General features: G+C 34.9%; 1 protein-coding gene across 3 annotated transcripts in view; it reads left to right on the forward strand.

Moving 5' to 3' along the window:
* The first annotated feature begins 206 nt into the window (after positions 1–206).
* LOC149794559 (sodium/potassium-transporting ATPase subunit alpha-like) overlaps positions 207–23,967 on the forward strand; it is a 107,878-nt gene continuing 84,117 nt past the window's right edge. Inside the window, exons 1-3 of one of the 3 annotated variants that reach the window (XM_089968830.1) lie at positions 301–355; positions 15,815–15,983; positions 16,866–16,951. In XM_089968830.1, the coding sequence (XP_089824956.1) occupies positions 15,974–15,983; positions 16,866–16,951 (96 nt within the window). In that variant the 5' untranslated portion in view covers positions 301–355; positions 15,815–15,973. Of the gene's footprint in view, positions 356–15,814; positions 15,984–16,865; positions 16,952–23,967 lie in introns of all 3 variants that reach the window. The other 2 variants (XM_089968831.1, XM_089968832.1) reach the window with 2 other exon arrangements.

Consider the following 23,967-nt stretch of genomic DNA (forward strand, 5'->3'; position numbering starts at 1 on the left):
GTAATGTTATTAATACATTATAAATACGTTTCGCTACTCTACCGGTGTAGGGGTAAACATTATACCATGTGCACTTTATGGTCAAGATAATTACCCACAAACACTTAACAATCCCACAATTATTAATACTACAGTTATTAGAATTAGCCCTCTCTCTAGAAGGAATATTTCCTTTCAGCTGACGAAACTATGTGTATTGTGTAAGACGGAAAAGAACAGATTGGTACTTTATTTGGGATAGTTAAAAATAGTCCAGTGACGTCATTCACTTAAAAGTCGGCCTTGTTTATATCAAGATCATAACGTTCTAACTGATGCAAAGATGGCATCGACGAAGTTTAAGTCACAGCACCAGGTGAGAGAAATTGCTAATAATTTTGAATAGTTGAAAGGATATTGAAGTACTTATTCACAGGATGTATTACCAGCGCTGCAACATGCACCAGCATTCTGTTTTACTGTTTGAATTTAGGATATATACTGTATTCTTCAGAAATGGTACGGAAATATCCAGTTTCAGACCAATATGGCTGCTGAAGCTGTGTGCATTACATGCGTTCATTATTCATTCATTTAAATTGACATAGATGCTTTAAGCGTAAAAGACTTAGTCCAAATTAATGTTTTAATATATATATATATATATATATATATATATATATATATATATATATATATATATTAATTACGGGAGTTCATCATTTTTAGTTGTGCTTTTAGCACAGATTTGGGACTAGCCGTCTCATGAATATTCACAACTGGATCGACTTTGCAAGGTCGAATGTAGTCCTACAACGTAAAACGTATCACATGATTTTTTTTTTTGTAGCAGTAACCATACATAACAATTGATACGTCTTTCATTGTAGCACTAGGTCTAAGGCAACGAAGATGTCGAAGGGATATTATGAAAAGCATAACGTATAGACCAACAAGTTGTTCTCCACCTTTTTTTTTTTTTAACTTGCGGCGTCAGTCAAAAAAAAAAAAAAAAAGTGGAGAACAACTTGCTGGTCTAAGTCACGTACGAATCATTTTTGTATAGCTGTGAGTTTGTACAATAATTTTAGTCTTAATGTACCCCACAAACGAATTGAAAAACGTTAATCTTTATTGTGGTAAAAAGTCCACAGAGCTTAGTCGATTCTTGTATTGATTTATAATGTCATAATTTTTAATCTGACTGAGCAAAGTGGCCCTAATACCGACATCATCTGCGCGTTTCATGCTTAACGGAAGTTTTCAATATTATAGACGAATATGCTCGAGATCCATTTCCGGTTCCTGGACAAGTACATTTTCAGTAAAGGGGTGTGCGCACGACTACAGATATACTAAGTCGTCTGCTTCAGATATTTACGATGTCGAATCAAGCAAAGAAAAAGAATAGCAACAAAAAATTTGCCTTTCACGTGGATTTAACAAGCGGTTTAATTTATGTTTACCGCTCCGGTGACCTAGTGGTTAGAGCGTCCGCCTCGGAAGCCGGAGGTAGTGGGTTCGAACCCCGGTCGAGTCATACCAAAGACTTTCAAAAATGGTACAAACAACTGGCTCGCTAGACCCTCATCATTAAGAGGTTAGTGTTAGGACTGGTCGGCCTGGTGTCAGGATAATGTGACTGGGTGGGACATCATGCTACATGTCTGCAGCATGATGCCCCATTGCTAGACATCACTATAAACTGCCACACTGCAGACATCGTAGCAATATGACTGAAAAATTGTTAAAGCTATGTTACATATCCTAATCACACACACACACACAATTTATATGTTCATGTGTTTTCTAATTTCATGGTGTTTGTTTTTTGTAATCATATCATTATGTTTTTTATCTTACAGGTGTTGTCTAATGTTGTAAAGCGCTTAGAGCTTCTGAAGAATAGGTGCTATACAAAGTCCTCATTATTATTATTATTATTATTTTTATTATTATTATTATGTGTGCAAAGGGATATAATTCCAAACTCACAACGATATGATAACTTACGAAATTATCCGGCAGTTACAGAATAGGATGAACTGCGTCATTATGTTGTCTGATGGAAATAAAATAACCTATAGTGTACACAGTATGGCGCTGTATTAGTATAGAAAGTCTGTTTAGCATGAAAAGTGTAGGGGTATGTCCAGTATCAGTGCCATTCTGATCACAGCCAGGTTATAAACTATAAATCAATGATTCATTTGGCTTAGTTCTGTGCACTTGTTAACATATATTGAAATTGGCGGGAGGTACAAACAAACGGGGATGCATAGTCAGACTATACATCTCTGTATTTAAAACAACATGAAATTTTCATGGAAGAATTAGTTGCGATGTCGTAGCCTCAACTTGATTTGGGTATGCAGAGAACTCGCCCCTGGGAGAATTTGTCTCAACATATCTGGAGAAGTCGTCCCAAAACTTGTCACCCAGATAACCTTTTTAATATTTTTTTTTGAAATAAATAAGTTATTGATCGCAATTTGACTTGTTCAGTTACCTAGCTGAGAATACTGAGACTATATACAGTTAGGCAGAGGTATACAATTTTGTTCCAAACCCAAATATCCAAAAAATTTAAATTAGCTGAAGAAATTTTTAATTTTTCTAGACACCTAAAATTAAAAGAATTTTTTATGATAAAACGTACAACATTTCAGAGACTAAATCAAATTCTTTTCATTCTTAACAAATGAGTTATATTAGCAGAATTAAATCATCTTTTACACCACCTAGTGGATGTGAGTCATATTTATATGATTTGACGTTATGAAATGACGTAATTGTTGTTTTAAAATAAAAGATGTCATCCGTTTCTTTCAAAACATTTCATGCCTGAAGAAGCATAAATCAAATGCAAAACTATTTGCACAGAATTTTATGTGTTTTTTTTTTTTGATCACAATTATTCCACCCCACACACATCGTTTTCCATTTTCCCTCATAAGCTTTATCTCCATCCATCAAAGAGCAGACCGTTCATTGTAACAGTTGATGTAACTATTTTCAGTGGCATTTAATCTTGTCTTCTTATTTAAGTAATTTGTAAATTATATCAGCGAGTACCCTTTTTAATTAATAGAAACAAACCTGAGTTAGAAATACTGAAATGGTTTCACTGAAATATGTCTTGATTATCTTATGGCTTCACTCCACTGCAAATTTTATAGATTTAATAATTATAAAGTTGAAGAAAAACAACAAAAAATAAAGCCTTAACAACCATGTGGCGACGTCTCACATTTAGTATATATTATCCTTGGGGCGACTTCTCCAGGCGAAGTGAGGCGACTTCTCCGACACCATGGGGCGAGTTCTCCTGAAAGCTGGGATGAGTTCTCCATGGAGCGAGTTCTCCATAATTGCTTGATTTGTTGTGGTTGAGGCTACGAACTGATCCCATATCATGTAATGGAGCAAAAACAATCATCGCTAAAGTCAAAAAAACAGTGTGGAAATCTACTACATAAGTATAATCATGTTGTGAAAGAAGTTTGGCTTATTTTGAATTTATTAAGCCCTTACACAATAAAATAAATTGGCATGGTTTCACTAACCTCACTGTGTCCGCAATGACAGATAATGACAGACAAATAATCACTGTGACCTCTTTTCTACGTGAGTCTTGCCAGACAATATTTGGATATTCCAAGCTATGTTATTATCAATCAAGTGGAAAATAATGGCTTCTTGGTAGAATTTTACAGTTGCTGGTAAACTGTATTTACTTTTAATGTGCAGAATTTCTGACTCGAACTGTGCCATAGTTTTACTGCAGTTTGTTTACGTTTTCAAATAAGGCCTCAGTGTCCTTATATGGCACACAAACAAACGAGGCTGAGAATGGAAATAATCATTATTTGAACTAATATGGCACACGATCTAAACGAAAATATCGGATAAAAAAGGTAAACGAGATTTTAAAACTATTTCTACAATGAGTTTCGATACTTCCGGCATTAAATAAGAGGACTACTCAATTTATTGGACTGTATGCAAGGAATGTGTTCAGATTGTTGATATTAGGCCACACCTGGCTTGCTCCATTGACACGCATATGCTTATGTTCGTACCCTGTCCACGAGATAGGAGTAAGGGTACTAATATTACTACTATGGAAGAATCTGTGATTTTTATTTCTCAATCATTTGCAGTCACTTCATTCAAGTGATGGTAAAATAAATAACTATTCCTTGCTGATTAGTGCATATTTCATTACTTTAAAAATCTTCGAAAGTAATTTCTAGCTGGATGGGCAGCCATATTCTGACTATACAAACCCGTTTGTACCCCCCCAACCGTTTTCAATAATGGAAACCTTTAATGTGATAACAAGTGCACGAAACTTACTTCATTCATTGATTTATAATTTCTAACCTGACTGAGAGTATAGTGGCCCTAACACTTCATAATCAGCACATTTCATGCTTAACGGAAGTTTTCAGTATAATAGATGGACATGCTCGAGATCCAATTCCAGTTCCTAGACAAGTCCATTTTCAGCTAACGGGTGTGTGCATGACTACAAATGTACATACATGTGTCGTCTGCTTCTGATATTTACAATGTTGAATCAAGCAAAGGAAAAGAATGAAAACGAAAACTTTGCCTTTCACGTGGATTTTACAAGCTGTTTAATTTATATGTTCATGTGTGCAAAGGGATATAATTCCAAATTCTCAACGTTATGGTAATTTACGGAATTATCCGGCAGTTACCGAATAGGATGAGCTACATCATTATGTTGTCTGATGGAAATAAATTAGCCCATAGTGTGCGTAATATGGCACCATGTTAGTATGGAAAGTCCGTTAAGCATGAAAGGTACAGGGGATGCCAGTATTAGTGCCATTCTGGTCAGTCAGATTATAAATTATAAATCAGTGATTCAATTGACTTAGATCTGTGCACTTTTTATCACATTAAACATTTTTGTTATTGAAATTGGTAGCAGGGTTAAAAAATGAGATATATAGTCAGACTGTAAGGTACGCATTATAATGGGGATTTTATTTTTTTGTCTATGCAAAGAAAATCTTTTCGATTAAAGAGGCATTATTGCAACCAAAGGATGTGCTGCTAGCTTGATATTTACAGCACAGCAAGATTTGAAAGGTATGGTTGTACCATGGTAGTTGTTGTGAAGTGTCTTGCTCAGGGTTAGGGATATGTTGTGAAGTGTCTTGCCTGGGGCTTGGGACACATTGTGAATGGTTTGCCCAGGGCTTGGGATGCATGGTATAGCCAGTAGTAGCTCATCTGGATGTTGTCTTGATGGAAGTAAAATTAGATGCAAAATACACAAGGTACATTATCATTTTAGTGTTAGCCCTAGGATCTAAAACTGGCATAGTTATTGACTTGCAGAAAGGTACTGTAAATGTGCATCTTTTGATCAAAATGGACCTTATTTTTCTTAATGGTGCTAGTCTGGTGCATTATTGTAAAACCTACAATGGAAGTAGACGAGTTCTTCTTACTGTGTGGTCAGTCCAAAAACATAGCCATGAATGTTATGCAGTTAATCATTTTTCATTCCTTAATAAAATATATTTCTATCAATGATGCTTTTAAAGGAACTTTGATGCATGCTTAATCATATTCACAGTAATGATGTTTATCGTTTGCTATGGATATAGGTGACATGAGAAATGCATATTTTTTGTTATGTGCAGCCTTAAGATTTCGTGAACGAGCAATGTTTCAGTCTCTTGAAAACATTTAATGTATTTTGAATTTTTGCACATATGGGAATGGATTATTGCTAATAAATTGCAGTTTTCAGCTTTAGGGTAAACCAAATCATATCCTTCAGTGATAAAGTAAGATCTGTAAAATGTGTCAGAAACCACTGCTTATCCCTTTTACTGATAAATTCAGAGCATATCTGTTACTTTTGCCTTATTTCTGCAGGCACTCATCAGAGCACACTGTTTAAAATTTAACTGACTGCATGGTTTTAGTGACCTTTTTCTTCATTTATAGACAAGATGAAAGTTTAGCACTTAACTGTATTTTGGCAGCTGTAAAAGAATATTGTTGGAAGAGATCAGTTTAAAATTGCCCTTGGGCTAGTCTTAGCTTTTGTTTTGTTTAAAAAAATCCATTGTTATTCTTTGCCAGTCTCGATGGCTATGAAAGTTGAAACTTGGCAATATATTTTATTGATCCAGTGGTCAGAACAGTGTAAATTCAAAGACAATTCTGTATCAACCTGTACACTTGGGGTGGGGTGCATCTTGATGCTTTGCACATGGTACATACTGTGCTTTTAGAAACTGGATTGAAAAATAAACTGTTTGGTTTGCTGCACTCATATTTTGGTTTTAGACCATAGCTTATTAGAAAAACACAAGATTTAATTCCACTATGAGCTTGCATTTTTTTAATTGCCAAATTATACTGCATCACTTTGTTTTGCTTTGATGCAGTATCATCTTCAAGAATGGAAAGGAATTGACTGGAATTGAGACTTATAAATTTTCTCTCAAGACTTGATCAGTTGACAGAACAAAGTCTCTTGTATCAAAGGTTTTTATAATTAGCAGTGAGCTTAACATGGTTCTTCTGCAGCAGAGTACACAGCATTTCCATGACAGAAAATGGATTTGCATATTGCGGTGGGGAATTTTCTGTGTTAAAGAGAGCTCTTCTTTTGCACAAATTTCCTGAGTTGCTGTACATATAATTAGGAAATACTACATTGAAGTCACTTAATGTTTGTAATAAATATAATGCACTTATTTTCAACAACTTAATTCTGAGCACAACTACCAGATACCTGTTGGTATCGCAGAAGAGTGGAGAAAACCATTTTCAGCAAGTACAGAGCACATGTCAGTGATGTTTTGTTGGTATCACGTGACTCCTGCATTGACATGTACTCTTTGCTGACTGAAGCTTGTTTTCTTCAAGTTGCTGCAACATTTACAGATTTTCAGTTGTTGTTTTCAGAATAAATATTTTGAGAAGTTTGTGTTCTTTCATTTTTCCCTAAAGATTATGCGACTTCCATAGTTTGTTTTCATACAGCAATACTAGAAATGGTTTATTGTTGAGATCATGTGACTATATGATCTCTGATGTATTGACATGTAGGTTGCAAGATTTGTATAATCATGTGACTGAATGCAAATGGCAAGATCCAGGTTAAATTTGAGCAATGATGTACTTTTATTTGCTTTGTCAGCAGATTAAAGATATGACGAATGCTATGCTCACGATTTTTGAGAAAAAAAAATCATTATTCCTAGAGATTTCATGCAGGTATATCTCGATGAAAAGTCGTTCAAGCTTGCTAGGCCAGCTAGAAAGTGGCTACCCTATGCTGACACAAAATAGTGTCAGCGATTTTCCAACTTTTCGATAGGCAGTGTACTCTGACCCTACACCCCAACATCGATGTCCAAATATCAGAAATGGGTTAACAAGGGTCATAGGAAACTTGGACTATTGCAGTTCCTGCCTTAAAACGTTGGTCGATTGTAGCTTGTCCTAGTAGCACAATTATTGAATTTTATCAGCATAAAGTTCTCAGGCCAAATGTCAGCATAAGGGATTATCATATCACAGTGCACAGTTAAGATGGTTTGGTAATATGAAAAACAATTTATGTAAAAATAGATAGCTTCCAGTGCATTTTATGTCAAGTTTGTGGCTTTCTTTCATGGTGTATCAGTGCTTCTTCACTCCAAACCCAAAATAAAAGTTTAAACAGCCAACAATGTCACCAAAATAAAAAAAATAGCCAGGTAATAATGATAATAGTAATAAAAATAATAAAAGCCAAATTACCACATTGGCAAAGCTCAGCGCGATCTCTGAATACACTGTTTACGTGTCATTTTCGTACTTTTAAGAAGGAAAAAGAATAGAGTATTGTATGAGAAAAATACGTTTATGTAATTTCAGGAGCAACTTGTATTATATAATTCATACGCAATCTCTTTCCCAAAATAATAATAGAATATGTACATGTTCTTGTCGTACTTTTAAGAAAGGAGCATCTTTTTGTTTACTAGAAAAATATGTGCATTTGAAATTTTGGGAGCCACACCGCGAGCATGTTAAATTCAAACTCGTGTTATAACTGAGCATGCTTTAATGGGGCAGCAGTGTATACATTTTTTTTTTAACATGACCTAACTTTTCAGCCATTTATGTGTCTTTATTTGTCTCATTACTGTACATACTCGCTTATATGTCAACTCGACTATAAGTCAAAACCCCCCCCCCCCCCATTTTAGGGCAGCAAGAAGCGAATTTCTTTGACAATCATGTAAGGAGGAGTTTTCACAAGTTAAGTTTGTCTGCAAGGGGTGACATTTAGTCTGCAAGTTGGAACTGAGTTTGGGGAAAATTAAGTCAAATTGAATAGGTTCAAGCCCAAGAATTCATCATCATCATCATCATCATCGTTAGCAAATAAAGTTCTGAATTCCTCTACTATCATCCTGTCATCGTAAAGATCAATGCAGATTCCTTGACAGATAATCGCGAATGAAGTCGCTGAAAGAGTTCTTCATTCTCTGTCCCTAGACCAACAAGTAGGTCTCGGCTTTTTTTCCTGACCGCTGAGACCTACTTGTTGTCCTACCTCTGTCCCATCCATTGTGTTGAAACAACACATTTCTTAACTGATTGACTAACAGTTCATTTGGAATTTCCTACCACGCATTTCATACCCACCGAGATTCTAACTCAGTCCCTGGACATTTCACATTTCCTACCTTTTTAAATTCTTTGGGACCATCTATATAGCCTGCTTGTGCCACTATATATGCCCATTTGCCTTAAACGGCTTGTTTAGGCAAACATGCAGTGGTTGTGGTACTGACATGGTGCCACCATGAATTACAGCTTGGTATGTGATGTCGCCGTAACTTCTGTTTAACAGACTGCAGTAAAAGCATCTGAAACAAACTGCTATAGAACCTACTCGTTCAGCCAAACTCCAAAAAGGCTTTCCTTTATTTTAATTTTCATCACATGTCATGTTCTATGAACTAGAACTGACTTTATCTTGCGGCAGCCATGCACCTGTTTTTCCAGCATGCCAACTTCACATTCTGCAACAGTAATGTTGAGGGCCCCCGAGTGGTCGAAAGCGCTCTCCGTTACAGATCACTGCCATCTCACCTCTGTCTGCGTGGGTTCGAGTATCGGATTCAGCCTATGTGGGTATGTGAGAAAGCTTGCCAGTAGCTTCTCATGGGTCGGTGGTTCTTTCCGGGGTTTTCCCGGGTTCTTCCTCCACCATTAATACTGGCCGCCATGTATAGCTTATTGTGTGCTGATAAATGGCGTTAAACTCTACAACAACAACAAAAGTAATGTTGTTTTTCTCTGCAAAGTCCATAACCTTTAGCTACGACTGCCGCATCTAAGCATCACCTGTAAATAGCTCCTGAAGCCCACTGACGCATTTATGCAGTGTCGATAAGCCTAGTTTTCTACCCCAGTGTCGCTTATGTGCATGTAGTTCAGCAGTACTCGAAACCCCAGTGTCACATCTATGTGGACATGACTGCTATGTTAATTAAACGTTGATTGGTTGAAAGTACAGAAGTTTACGTATTTTTGATTATCATTACCAATGAGAGGACTGTTTACTCAACATTTCGATGCAAGTTTGAAAGCTGAGAGATTAAATTTAGACATACTGTAAGGGCTTTTCTGCACTTTACAAAACACGTGTAGTTGAGATAAGCAAAGATGGAATCCGATTCAGATATGAATGACTTTAAAGGGTTCAGTGCAAGTGATATCGAAGAGATTAATGAGTCACTTTTAGAAAATGGATCAGATACTGATGTTAGTCCCATTTCAACACCAGATGTAAGCAATTTTTAATCGGATGACGAGGCGGACATAGTCCCACTTGCACAATGGAGTGATGACCTCGCCGTGTTTGAGATCAATGACGTTGATTCTCATGTTGGTTCAACAATCAAGCTTGGACCACTAAGCAATGAGAAAGATTTTTTTCTCAAGTTTTTTATGTCTGGTGGAAAAGCTTGTAAACAAACAATTATGCCAAGAAAATGGGGGACCAAGAGCAAGACCTGAAATGGTATGAAATCAGCATCATGGAGATGTGGGCATATCTTGGAATATACATTTATGTGTTGATAATGACTGTTTTGAGAGGTACCACTCTCAACTTTGTAATTAGAGTGTGGATTTCGTTCATGTTTTTATATGTACATATGTAAATATTGGATTTATTTTGTGGGATTCAAAACTGTTTACATGACTGGGATTTCTTTTATGATGGGATATAGGGGTATATAAAGTGGAAATATATGAATAGCAGACACTTTACAAGGTAAACTGTTTTTTATTTAACTGAAATCCAGCAGAAACTGATGAAATAATGAATATAAATGTAACCGTTTTTATTGTCAGTTTCTGTAGTCTGCCATGATGATGCTCTCGTATTCAGCCTAGCAACCAGCCTCTGTAGTCTCAGTAACTGATATGATAGCACTCAGCAGTAGTGAAACTGCACAACAGCTGTAGTAGCTAAAGGGTTAACTTCAGTGTCCAATCATGCGCATTACGGTTTTTTTTCTCCCCATATTGGTGAGAGTACCTAATTTCATCCGTTCATGATGTATGATGCCTAACTGACAAAGTTCACTGTAATTTGACAGAACTCTGACTGTTCATAAACTTGGACCATTATTTATATAGAGGTTGAGCTTGCAGTTCGTTTGAATTCACATCAAGGGATTGCTGCAACTGAACAGGTGTCAGTTTCGTGATATGATGACTGGGACTTGACCTGGCATTGAACAAGTATCAAATTTATGGCACACTAGTTAAAGACTTGGAAGAGAAAAACTATGAAGCGCCATAGCGGACGAAAAGCTGGTCCAATGAGAAAGTTGCAGTTGAAATTTTGGTGTATGTCGAGAAATACAATATCACGTGTCCTTAAAGTTCCATTTTCTAGATCGAGATTTTAGATTTTATATATTGAATTATACAGTGGTGGTTTATAATTATATTTCCATTGTCGTTGTTTTATAGTGTATATTTTAAATTACACAGCGGTGGTTAAATTTCAGTATCATATGTCGAGAATCCCTAATACACGTTACATGCAACTGTTTGTGATGAAAGTTCCATATCATATGCTGAGTTTTTAGGTTTCATCTGTTAAATTTCACAGCAACAAGCAGCTTCCTTGTTTAAAAATAACTTGGTCTGTTTGCGACAGTGACATCTAGCAAAGAAATTCATAATAATTCTTGGCCTGTGCATGGTAACTTTCAAACTGTAATTGCATGAAATATTATTTTGAATTGTTAAAGTGGACATTGTATAATGTTAACTTTTAACTCCAACACATCTTTTCACCATAAAAAATAACAATTCTGACAAGCACAATAAAATGTAAAATCACCGCAGTGTAATTGAACAGATACAATCTCAAAACTCAACATACAAAGTGGAACTTTCAGCACAATCAATGTGATTCAACACGTTAAACTGAAACTCTTGTCATATGACATTAAAATTTCAATAACCGCCGTGTAAGTCAGATGATACAATCTAAAAACTCGACATTGAATACCAATTTTCAGCCAGTGCTGTCTAATTCAACAGATGAAATCTAAATACATGTACTCAACATATGAAATGGAACTTTCAACATAAACTCTATGTAACAATGTGTAAATTAGGAGTTCTCGACGTATGACATTGAAATTTCAACCAGCGCTGTGTAATTCAAACAACATAATCTAAAATCTCAACATGGAAAATATAACTTTCAACCACTACTGTTTAATTCAACAGATAAATCTAAAATCTTGACCTAGAAAATGGAACTTTTATAAACAAGAATATTTTATACAACACGAAGAATTGGAATTCTGGACATTAAATTTTCAATGGCAGCATTTTGATTTGAACAGCTTTTAACCGCTATGGCACCTCATAAAAAGCAACAAATGGGCTGCTTTTACATGCAAAAGTCATATTGATCCAGTTTAACATCTCTATCAAATTGCTAGCTTCATTGTCCGTCCTAGGATGAGAGTAAAAGCAAACCCCCAAAAAACCCACATGGGACGAGAGAATTAAAAATAAAGTTTGCACATAAAAATGCAGAACAAATTATAGAAAAATTGGATGCTGCTGCGAGTTTTGAACCCTTGATCTAGTTTGGAAGCCATGACATTAGAAAAAACGTGGGTGTTTATATTAAAGATTGTGGATTGAGAAAAATGCAAGTTTGCCTTTACAAGTTAAGGGAGTATGTAAGATTTTATTTATAAATGAATATATAAGGTTGATGCATACCTAATAGTTGAAATTCTCCAGTGAATCTGTTTTTGATGATGTGGAAACCTAAAATTAGCTGCTAGCTAAAACACAGGTGTGTAATGAGGTGTAAGTTTCATCTAGTTTAGGGGTTACCAGACTATTACATATTAGTCCGAGAGAGAAAGAAAGAGAGAGATGCTGAATTAAAATAGAAAACAATGATTTAAACATGTTTATGCAGTATGTTCTCAAAATTATACATTCTATCACTTTCAACAACAAGCACAAGTTTGTTAGTCCCTAAAAAAATGTGAACTTGGCCTTGTTATGTAGGGAGATAAAAACAACAGTTCTGTAATATTTCAAGCCCTTGACCTAGTTCGGAAGCCATGACATAAAAAAAAACAAATGTGGATGTTTATATTAAAGATTGTGAATTGAGAAGATAATGCAAGTTTGCCTTTACAAGTTAAGGGAGTATGTAAGATTTTACTTACAAATGAATATGTAAGGTTGATGCATACTTAGTAGTTGAATTTCTCCAGTGAATCTGCTTTTGATGATGTGGAGACCTACAGTTAGCTGCTAGCTAAAAACACAGGTGTGTAATGAGGTGCAAGTGACATCTAGTTCAGGGGTTACCAGACTATTACATATTTGTCGGAGAGAGAGAGAGATGCTGGATTAAAATAGAAAACGTGTTTATGCAGTATGTTCTCAAAATTATAAATTCTCTATCACATTCAACAAGCACAGGTTTGTTAGTCACCTAAAAAAATGTGAACTTGGCCTTGTTCTATAGGGAGGTTAAAACAACAACTGTGAGCTTACTATAGACAGGTATTTAGGCTAGTTCTGACAATGTTGTGTTGTAGCCCAAGGTGACATTTATTGTATGCAATGTTTATATCAATTGCGCAGGTAAGCAAATTCTTGCACATCCACAGACATGTGTTTAATGGCTGACTGTTCATTAACCCCCTTCAGATCAAGTAGTCACTACCAGATTTCTGCAAGTTAGGGTTACCATTTTATGATGAAAACATACCAACTAATGTTTCACAACTTAAAGCACCAGTATTTAAATAATAATTTGTGTTTTAAGAACAGAATCATGAGGAGGACATTCTAATCTATGTTTAAAAAATTGAAGATTTTAACTGCTGTATTATTTGCAGGGTGGGTCTTTATAAAATCATCTTGAACCCAATAGTGAACCTGTAATGTTGGACATCGCTGTGTCTGTGAAATGTAGGTTGCAAACATGTGTAACAATCTTATGTTGTAGAATTTGAAAAGTACTCTCACTTGTAAAGTTACGGTTGTTTTCTGATATCACTAGTTTATGTGAAAACATGAAAAAGCAGTGAAGCAAATACTATTTAATCAGTTCATGACTTTCTGCTTTTACAAGTACGTGGGCAAATAATCCAGCCATAAATTTTCAATCCTATGAAAGGATTGTGGAAACGAAGCTAGAAAGTGAGTGGTTACTTTAAGAAAACCCCTCTTTCTAAAAATAGATCCACTAAAATGTTATGCATGGCGCCATACATGTTCTTGATTGTGTCGTTTTGGTTGGAAAGAAGGGTCTAGTTCATTCGTGTATGAACTATACTGCTTCCATATATTGTCTATGAATAATTTACAGTAATGTTTGATCGAGAACAATGACATTAGGATGATCAGTATCGTACGAAGGCACTTGTGTATTTGCTCCCTTGTACATGTAGCTGGGGGCAGGGTCACAACAGTTTAGAAGTACTTTTGACTGTCATTTTATATTGAACTTTCAGAAAGTAAATTTAAAAAATTTGTAAAATGGTAGTTGATGAAGCAATTTTACCAACTTGCAATTACAGGACTATTCTCGTTACTTCTGTCAGTTATAATTAATTACCATGTATAGTTTCGGCTGTGCTCTTGGTCACATGCAATAATACACTGCATGTATCTCTCTGTCGAAACATACACACTTTTCAGTATGACTACAAAGGGTATGAATATCATAATTTTTTTAACCATACAAAATGTGTTCATAGCAAACATATAACAGATTTTTCAGCTTGGAATAAAGTATAGCATAAAACCAATGTTAAATGCGTGCAGATAAATAGAGGTCATAATTCACATGAGTGAGTGAAAACTCAAAAGATTGCATTTCTTGCTTTGCTTCCACATCTCCATGTTCAGCTCTCACTTCTCCCTACTGTCAAAATAAGCCACTTACCAGTATCCCTAAAATGCAAGTCTAGCTAGACCCCTGGAATTAAAGGAACACCACTGCAGAATGTGAAAAATATGAAGGAACATTAAAACTCTTGTACTGATGTTTGGTATAAACATATTTGTTTTCGTCCTTGGAAACACATTCAGACATCTAAAAATGAAGAAATTATGAGGCAAAGAGTCTCAATTGTGGTAAAAATGGAGATCTATAAAGAGCACCCAGCTCACCTTTAAAATGTTATGTCTTCCACAAATATCTCGCATGAGTTCTGCTGTAGAAGAAAAAAAATGGTTCAATCAACAGCGACAGATTCAGCCAAGAAAAGGAAGAGAAAGAGATGTGCATTACAGAGGATATTAGAGATAGGTGATGAGACAAATAGATGGTGAAACAGACTTAGGATTTTTGCAGCAACAGGGAAATGACGAAATTCTTATTGGACATGTAAGTGTGTTAGAGCAGATGGGGTGGGTTATCTCAGTATGATTGCCAATCATAACAATTATACATTTTTTGCGTTTTTATATATGTTTATTATATGTTCTTGCATAATATTGTAAAATTTAATGATGATAACCTTATTTGATAACTAGGAAAATAAACGACTTGGAGAAACCATTGCTTATATAAGAAATCATTTACAGACTAGTGACAGGGGTGGGTGAAAGTTACCTTTGGACTGTAAGACATACACCCTGATATGGGTGTGACCAAACAACATAAATATCAAGGTGGACTAGATGAAAGTACACATATGCATTCCATGTATGCCATACACCCACCCTCCCCTGTCATGAGTTAATTATGAAGTATGTAGTAATGTACATTGCAAAGCATTACACATTAAGATACTCGTGGGAAAATAATGCAAAAAAGCTGGACACAGAATTATTACAGGCATGTTCATAACCAACATAATACCCATGGAATTGATTTTTGTATATTGGTTGTTTAATTTTGTTGAAGATGCTTATTTTTACCAAACTTGGGAGAGGCTAATTATATTTTATAGGGAAAATCTACACAGAATGTACATTTTTTTAACCACAACCAGCTAATTTTGTCACTGTAGAGTGTTATAATTTGAGTAGTGTCCATGTTTCATGTCACTTGAAATATATATTTATTTGAAAAGCATAAATTTTATTTGAAAAGTATATATTTTAAAAATTCAGTATCAGTGACATTTAAAATTATAGAAATTTGAAAATGCCTTTAGGAATTGTATATAAAACCTTAGATGCAATAATAAATTTTCATCAGGAAGAGCAATTCATGAATGTTACTGTTCAAAGTAGATACTAACCTATACATTTTCAGGTACCACAGCATCAAAGCGAATCAGGCCACCTGAACACTGCATGCTGACAGAAGTAAACATTTTAAGTGCGATTGAAGTTTCCTCAGTATCCTCAGTATCATGGGTCTGTGAATCACAAATATTGGGTGTTGAAATGCCTTTAGTTTCAGGAATATAGTATGTTATTAGGTAAAATAATAAAAGTTCTTTTGCTTCATGAAAAAGAAGTGCATCTTAAGCTCATTAATAAATCCTTGTGCATTTTTTTATATACTTGTTTTTCATTTTAAATTGTCTGTGCTTGTATTTAATGGCAAACATAATCACACGTTTGCCTTCAATGATATAATGATGATGTGGATGTTTTATGATTATGAAGTGCTCTTGTCTGATATCACATGTTATTAAAATAAATTTTCCATCCAAACTGTTTCTTGGATATCATGGCATTATTTTCAGAACGTAAATTTTTATATGATTAAGTTTTTATTAGATGGTACATATATGATTTGAATTCCTTCATTGGACTGTACCTTTAGGTTTCAGTTATGTTTTAATTTTTTGTCTTTTTTTGTGTAGGGCTACATGTTTCTTTTCATTTGAAAGGGAGAGTCTTTTAAGATATTCAGAATATTTACTTGTAAACTGCGAAGTTTTAAACTTAGAAATAGCTTACCGGTATGTAGCCAGGATTGTAATGACATGCAGTTAATTATACGTTATATATCAACTATACAATATTTCTAGCATAAGACCATGATGCACATCCCCAGATATCAGCTATCATGGGTTAGAATTATTTTGAAATCTTTTTAGTGATTTATTTTCTTTTTATATTTAATCTTGAAAATAAAATCATCCTTTGTTTAGTGCTTATTTTCAAAACAGCAGATCCAAGTTTATGCGAAAAAATTCACTTTCATTATATGACTTGCTATGAATATTGAAATTTGTCATTATTGGTCATCATGAGTCAACCCAACTGAAATAATGATTACCAGGAATGAGACCGTATATTGCTACAAAATAGATACAAAATACCATATATTCCTTCTTTTTTTCCTTGCATAGAAAGTAATTCCCAGGCACAAAACAGTTATGATATGCAGCATGGTGAGAAAATCATGAGAGAAAGCAGTGCATGTTGGTCAACAAAGGTACTTTATTTCATATTTATTTCTGAATGTATTAATTTTCAAAATCCTTGGAAAGGTTGAGGACAGTTGCTGTTGTGCTCTTCTTCAGTGCTGGTCACAATTAGGCATGATTATGGAATACATTTTTATAAATAAAAATATTTATTTTCATGGCCAATGTTACAGATACACGAGAGGAACCTATTGAAGAAGCAGTGAACGCTTGGAAAGCTTTCGAAATTTTTTCAGTAATAATAATTAGCCATAATATATTAATGGTCACATGAAAATGGCACGCAGAAAGTTGAATAGTTATAGGTAAAATACAGGTTGCACGTACTTAAGGAAGGATGTTATGTTTGACCCAGATTATTGGTAGTATCAAAATTTATTTAGAGAGCTTTAAACTACATACTTTCATTAACATATCTAGTATATGAATTATCTTAAAATAATACAGTATTACCATAAAACCTCATCTCTTAAACCCATGAGCCAATATTGAGAGCAGCTGGGAGCCATCATGTTGTGTATACATAGTTGTTCATGTGCAGTGGAAGTAGTACCTGTTGTTATTAATCATGCAAGATATTATTCGTGTTTAATGTTAACAAGCACTTTAACCTAATGCCAATATATATTGTAGGATCACTGATACAGATTTACATTTACTCTTACAGGAAACTCATAACTGCAAACTTAAGACACACCTGAAGTTGGTTTCATGCCATCCTTAATGCCAGAATTTAAAACTCCCTCAATTACAGGTACCAGTAACCAGTCAACAGCTGTGACTGTAACAGTAGCAAATTATACTCTACAGAGTATTCTCATAAAATTAAGAAGGGACTTTTTGATCCAAAAAGCAAGAGAAATATCAATAGGCTGACAGATTCTCATAAACAGCAAGGACATTTTTAATGACAGAAATAGATACTGTTGGCAAGAACTTGGGTATGGCATTGCATAAATAAATAAAAAAGGACCTACCTCACCCAAAAATATTAGAGTAAAACTGATATCATCTTTAAATGTGCAAGGGACTTGACAGACGACGTGTTGGAGTTTGACAGTGATGAAGAACATCACACACTTTGATGACTGCAAGGAAAGTTAAAAGCAAGACAGCCAGTGAGATGTGTAAAGCCAAGCAATGAAAAGATCAAACGAGAAAAGGCACAGATCACTGAAGTGGCAAGACCAACATTGAGAAGTGATGGGATGATAGAAGACAACACTTAGTTACCTACATTGAGAAGTAGGGAGGATGATAGAAGATGGTATTGAAGTACCTACATCAAGAAGTTGGGGGATGATAGAAGACAACACTGAAGTACTAATATCAAAAGTGGAGGACCATAGCAAGCAACACTGAAGTATCTACATCAAGAAGTAGGAGAGGGAACCATTGAAGACAACATTGAAGTACCTACATCAAGAAGTGATGGTACTTTACAGTAGAAGACAACATTGAAGTACCTACATCAAGAAGTGGTGGGGGAGGGGACAGTAGAAGACAACACTTAAGTACCTACATTGAGAAGTGAGGGGATGGTAGAAGACAACACTGATGTACCCACATCATGATGTGGGGAGAAATGATAGAAGACAACACTGAAGTACCTACCTCAAGAATTGGGCAAGGGATGATAGAAGACAACAGTGAAGTACCTACATTAAGAAGTGGAGGTGGGATGATAGACAACATTTAAGTATCTACTTTGCAAAGTCATGGTGTGATAGAATACAACACTAATGAACCTAAATCAAGAAGTAGGGGGATGATATAAAACACGGCTGCATTAGATCTCATCGCAGTGCAAGCAATGCAACCACCGTTATTTCAACACAAACATGGAGATTGGTGCTTCTCTGCAGTGTCTCATTATAAATGTGGCAAGGCTCCAGTGCATGTTTGGTTATATCACTGCACAGCAGTAAAATATTTTGCAGGTGGCATCAGCTTAAATGCAAAATACTGGTCAGACTGTCTGAAGGATTATACTACTTGTGTGCAGATGTTTGTCACATTTGGCATTCTAACAAATTAGGAGCATCCTTGTTGTCTGTGAAGATGACCATCCATTCAGATGGAGTAACAATAACAACATTTTTCAATAATGACTGGAGTTTTTTTTTTTTTAATGCAAGTGTAACATCAATACCCAACATATTTTATGTGCTGTCAACAATGTTCAGACATATTGCATGTTCATGTATGAATTCAAACAAGTAAACATATTTATGGGCAAAACTTCTAAAGTCTACATACAGTGCTTGTTTTTTTCTTTGTTGGGTATATTTGCTTATCAGACTGTTAATATTAATACATATATGATGGAACTCAAAGCATCACAAAATACTTAAAGCCGATCACCATATGGCCTAATATTTGTAAATATTCAGCCAATAAACTTCTCATTATGTACCAAAAACCCAATTATTATTTTAAGGCATAAGAACAACACAATCAAAACAAAGACTATTTCATTGTTTTATTCAACATTTGACAGTTCCATCTCCTACTTCTTGATGTAGATATTTCAGTGTTGCTTGCTATGGTCCCCCACTTTTTGATGTAGATACTTCGGTGTTGTCTAATATCACCCCCATACTTCTTGATGTAGGTACTTCAATACCACTTTTTGATGTAGATATTCGGTGTTGTCTTCTGTCATCCCTTGCTTTTGTTTTGAGATTTTATCATGTCAAATGAAATAGTCCTTGTTTTGATTGTGTTATTCTTATGCCTTAACAGATTAATTAATTGGGTTTTTTGGTACATAATGAGAAGTTTATTGGCTGAGTATTTAAAAATATTAGGCCTTCTTTCATGTGACATAGAATGCCTGTGCATACTTCGGCATCATTTTCCACATGCCTTCGGAGCCAATATTTTCAATATTCACTTAATATCCTGTACTTATTGCCCAATGTATACCACTATTATTTCATATGACAAATGAATTTCAAAATAATTGTAGCTGGAGAAATACTGCATTGCTTACAATGTGGTGATTTCTATTGTATATTACAAACTGCAGCAAGCATGCAATGTTAGCAATGTTAGCTCTGAAATTTTAATTGATCAAAGCTTTTGTAGATTCTTTAAAATATTTGGGCATGTTAAACTTTTGAGTTTCACAGGATACTTATATAGTGATGCACATTTGATCTATTGTTCTTTGCTTGAATAGATAATTACATGTCACATAGGGGACCCCGAGTGGCCGAGTGGTCTAAAGTGCTCACCGTTCCGGATCACTGCCATCTCACCTCTGTCTGCGTGGGTTCGAGTCCAAGGCTCGGCTAGCATGGGTACGTGGGAAAGCCTGCCAGTAGCTTCTCGTGGGTCGGTGGTTCTTCCCTGGGTTTTCCAGGGTTCTTCCTCCACCAGTTATACTGGCCACCATGTATAGCCTATCTTGTGCTGAAAAATGGCGTTAAACCCTAGAACAACAACAACAACAACATGTCACATAATAAAATTGAATACAAAATGTTTATATTGAATGATTTTAGGATCTTGACATTTACCTAATTCATACCAGTAATTGTTCAGTAGTTAAAAAAGTAATCACTTTTGCACAGAAATTTAAAGAGCGACTCCTTTTTATAGTGATCCATTAAGATGGTCAGAAATTATGAGTACTACAGATTTACCCTGGTGATGATCATGAATACTAAGTAATAGTGCAACAAATGTATTTCCAGTGATCATCCAGTCTGTTTCACTAATTATTATTGGTGCAGTCAACTTTGCACATGTGCATAAATCCAAGCCCGTTCTGGTGATTATCTCAATTGAGGTCTATTCTTGGTTTGATAAATCATCCCCCAAAGATGTATTGATACTGATATCAGAAAAATATGTCACCTGATTATTAAAATACGCAATTTTACTGCATACAAATTTGTCCAGAATATGGCCAGGATATAGTTTAGACATCAGTACATGGTAACAGCACAATGTAGTCAGAAAGTTTGAAAAAGAGATGACACAGGCTAATGTTATTGTACACTGATTTAGAAGTTGACCGATATAAGATTGGGAATATTATTTACAGTCGGACCCCTCAACTGACTGTACCTGGAGAGATATGAGAAATAAAGGTGTCTAAATAAATGTACACCAATGTTTTCCAGACAGAGCATCATCAAACCAAATGTGAAATGGATCTGGGAGATAGCAATCCTCTAAATTTCTGTATTCCTCATGGATTCCATGTTTCTGTAAAAGAAATTGTCAACTCCAAAATCTTTGTTTTCTTCTGCCATACTGACCAAACACACTCTACAATAAGTCCAGATCATGTGAATACCACAGGAAAACCCAAGACAAATAGAATCAAATAACCTGTTAAAGTCTCTCTCCTCTATGTTGATTAACCGCAATTTAGACCTCTAAGACGGGCTTTGATTTGTTTTTAAGTCTACTTTTGTTTTACACCCCCACCTGTGGTTTCTTATTTGTTAACCAATACCAGAGGTGATTTTACTAACTTTCAGAATCTAAATAGAATCAAACAAAAGTGCTGTACTTGAGGGGGGTTATATTTTACTGGAATGGCTGTCAACATGATAATTTGGGAGGTAGTTGACATGTTCTTGCACTACAGCATATGCCTGCTTAATAAAATGGTGAACTGTTAAATTATATAAGCCATGCGAGCAATGTTGAACCTACTGTTTATGCATGTGTCTGTATGTCTTTTGGGGCTCAAAAGATAGATATGTCAGTGAATTCATGCATTTTGTTTCCATACATGAAGTCCTCAGGATACCTGTATCACCATCTTTTATTGGATGTCCAGAGACAGAGAGAGGATAGCACAGCATGAATAGTTCTCAAAATCGTCTAGTCTTGGAAAACTAGGTCTTTTCACATCGAACATTTTGTAGGAATATATGTTTATTTATTTATATATATATATATATATGTGTGTGTGTGTGTGTAAGCAAAAAAGTAACTATAAAATGTATATGTATGGAAGGATATGTCATCGTTCTTTATCATTTTAAGATTTTGTACTCGACTACTTTATTGCATTTTCACTAAGTATCAATGAGATGCTTAGGTTATCATGGGGTAAATTTATTGCATGGTTTGATGGTGATTTCTTATGGAATGACACTAGATTACTAACAAATTGATGAAATTCATTATAGTACTTGTTTAAGTGCCACCTTTACTTTTAGGTTGAAAAGGACATCCTCCAAGGCAGGAAACTACTGGACTGCCATTGCTCATGAAGGAAGTTAAAGACTATGGCTACATACCAAATCTACTATCAGACATCATTTATTATTATTGTAAGGGACACAGGGAAGTGACTCTTAAAGGGAGACTCCTTAGTCCTGCCACCCAATGCAGACTAATTCCTTAAACCATTGCTCCAAAGTCAGGAAAAAGTGGACTCCAGTCCTGGAGAAAAGAATCAAGAAGATTGCTTAGAAGAAATTTGAAAAAGTTTATCATCCTTGTTTATACGGTCAAACAGCCTACACCTACTTTTTCATTATGAATCATGCATGTACCATCTAAGTGTTATTCAGTTCATTTAATCACAAAATATGACTTTTTTTCACTGCAAGAGATCTTACAAATTGTTTGCCATAATAAAACTGATTTCAATTTGATGCTTTTTTTTCTTCTCACAACCACGCAGCCCAGTTACATACCCCATAAGGTCACATTAATAATTGCACTTTATTCCAGTTGCACCATGATGAATGCAGTACCTACCTAAAAATACAGTAGGACAGTTTTACCTATACAGCGTGTTTTTATATCCAAGATTTTAGTCTTGGATATACTGACAGTACTTGCTTATAAGACTGAAAACTGCTCAGACCCAGATATGCCATTGCATCATGCACCTGTAGATTTGGGTCTGTGCAGTTTGTTAGGAGTAATCAGTGGAACAAACAAGGTAGAGCTGCCATTATGGATTTTTGTTGTTTGCCTTTAGACTCACCTTATAAGTGGTATGTTAGTTTCTGAAGCAGAATTAGGTCATTTGGATATGTGTTTCATGCCACTGATTTTTTTATGCAAATTTTTTCAATCAAGATTCTGGGACATTGTTGACTTTATGGTTATAGAAAAGTTTTTGTGTACATTTTGTAACAATTAACGGATCTTTCCGGAATATTTCAACATTATAAAGAAAAAGTATTTCATCAAGTTCATGAAAGAATCATTCTACAGTCATAATGCAATTATCAACATATGATAGCTAGTTATAATATTTTGGATAGTACTCAGTTTAATGTCCTGACATTGTAGCTGACTCTCTGATATGCTGACAAGAATCATGATTTATTTAATCACCTAGATAGAATCTCTACCACATAAAGCAATGACTTTAGTATTATGTCTCATTATGTATATTAGACAGTTCTCTTTCTTTTGAGTTTCTGCATGCATGAGAATAAGACTACCTGCAACAACTACAGTCTGCCCCCGCTATAGCATGCTCCGTTATAACATGAATTCAGCTATTACATGATCGTGGCTCACAAAATTTTATATGTATTTTTTCATACTTCAATTTTTTAAAAACAAAATTGTCAAAGTATTAGAATTAATGTATAAAAAGTTTCGGGGAAGAGATCTATATGAATTCAGATATAAAATGACCATGGCACAACTCCTTAAATTTGATATACATTTATTTTTCTCCTAATTGGGAAAGTTTTTTCCTTAAAAGTATGAAAAGTAATGTGTAAAACGTTTATTATCATTTTGGGGAAGAAATCACCTATGGATTTGAATATAACACAATGATTGTGTGGCTGCTTGAATTGTAAAATTTGTTCAATTTCTTGAAGTTTTATGCCCAAATAAACATCAGGAATGCAAGTATTTGAACCAATGGCTATGCCTTTTGAGAACTTTGATCTTAGTTTCTTCTTGAAAGATGTCGACCTATTATCCATGGACAATAAAGCTATTAGGTCTTCTTTGTGTTTGTCCTCAATGCATTTTGTGTACAATTGTTGATTAAACAATAGCTGACATTTTTGTTCTTTAT

Source organism: Sinohyriopsis cumingii, chromosome 8 (genome assembly GCF_028554795.1).
Source record: "Sinohyriopsis cumingii isolate HCF-2022 chromosome 8, ASM2855479v2, whole genome shotgun sequence".
Taxonomy (NCBI): domain Eukaryota; kingdom Metazoa; phylum Mollusca; class Bivalvia; order Unionida; family Unionidae; genus Sinohyriopsis; species Sinohyriopsis cumingii.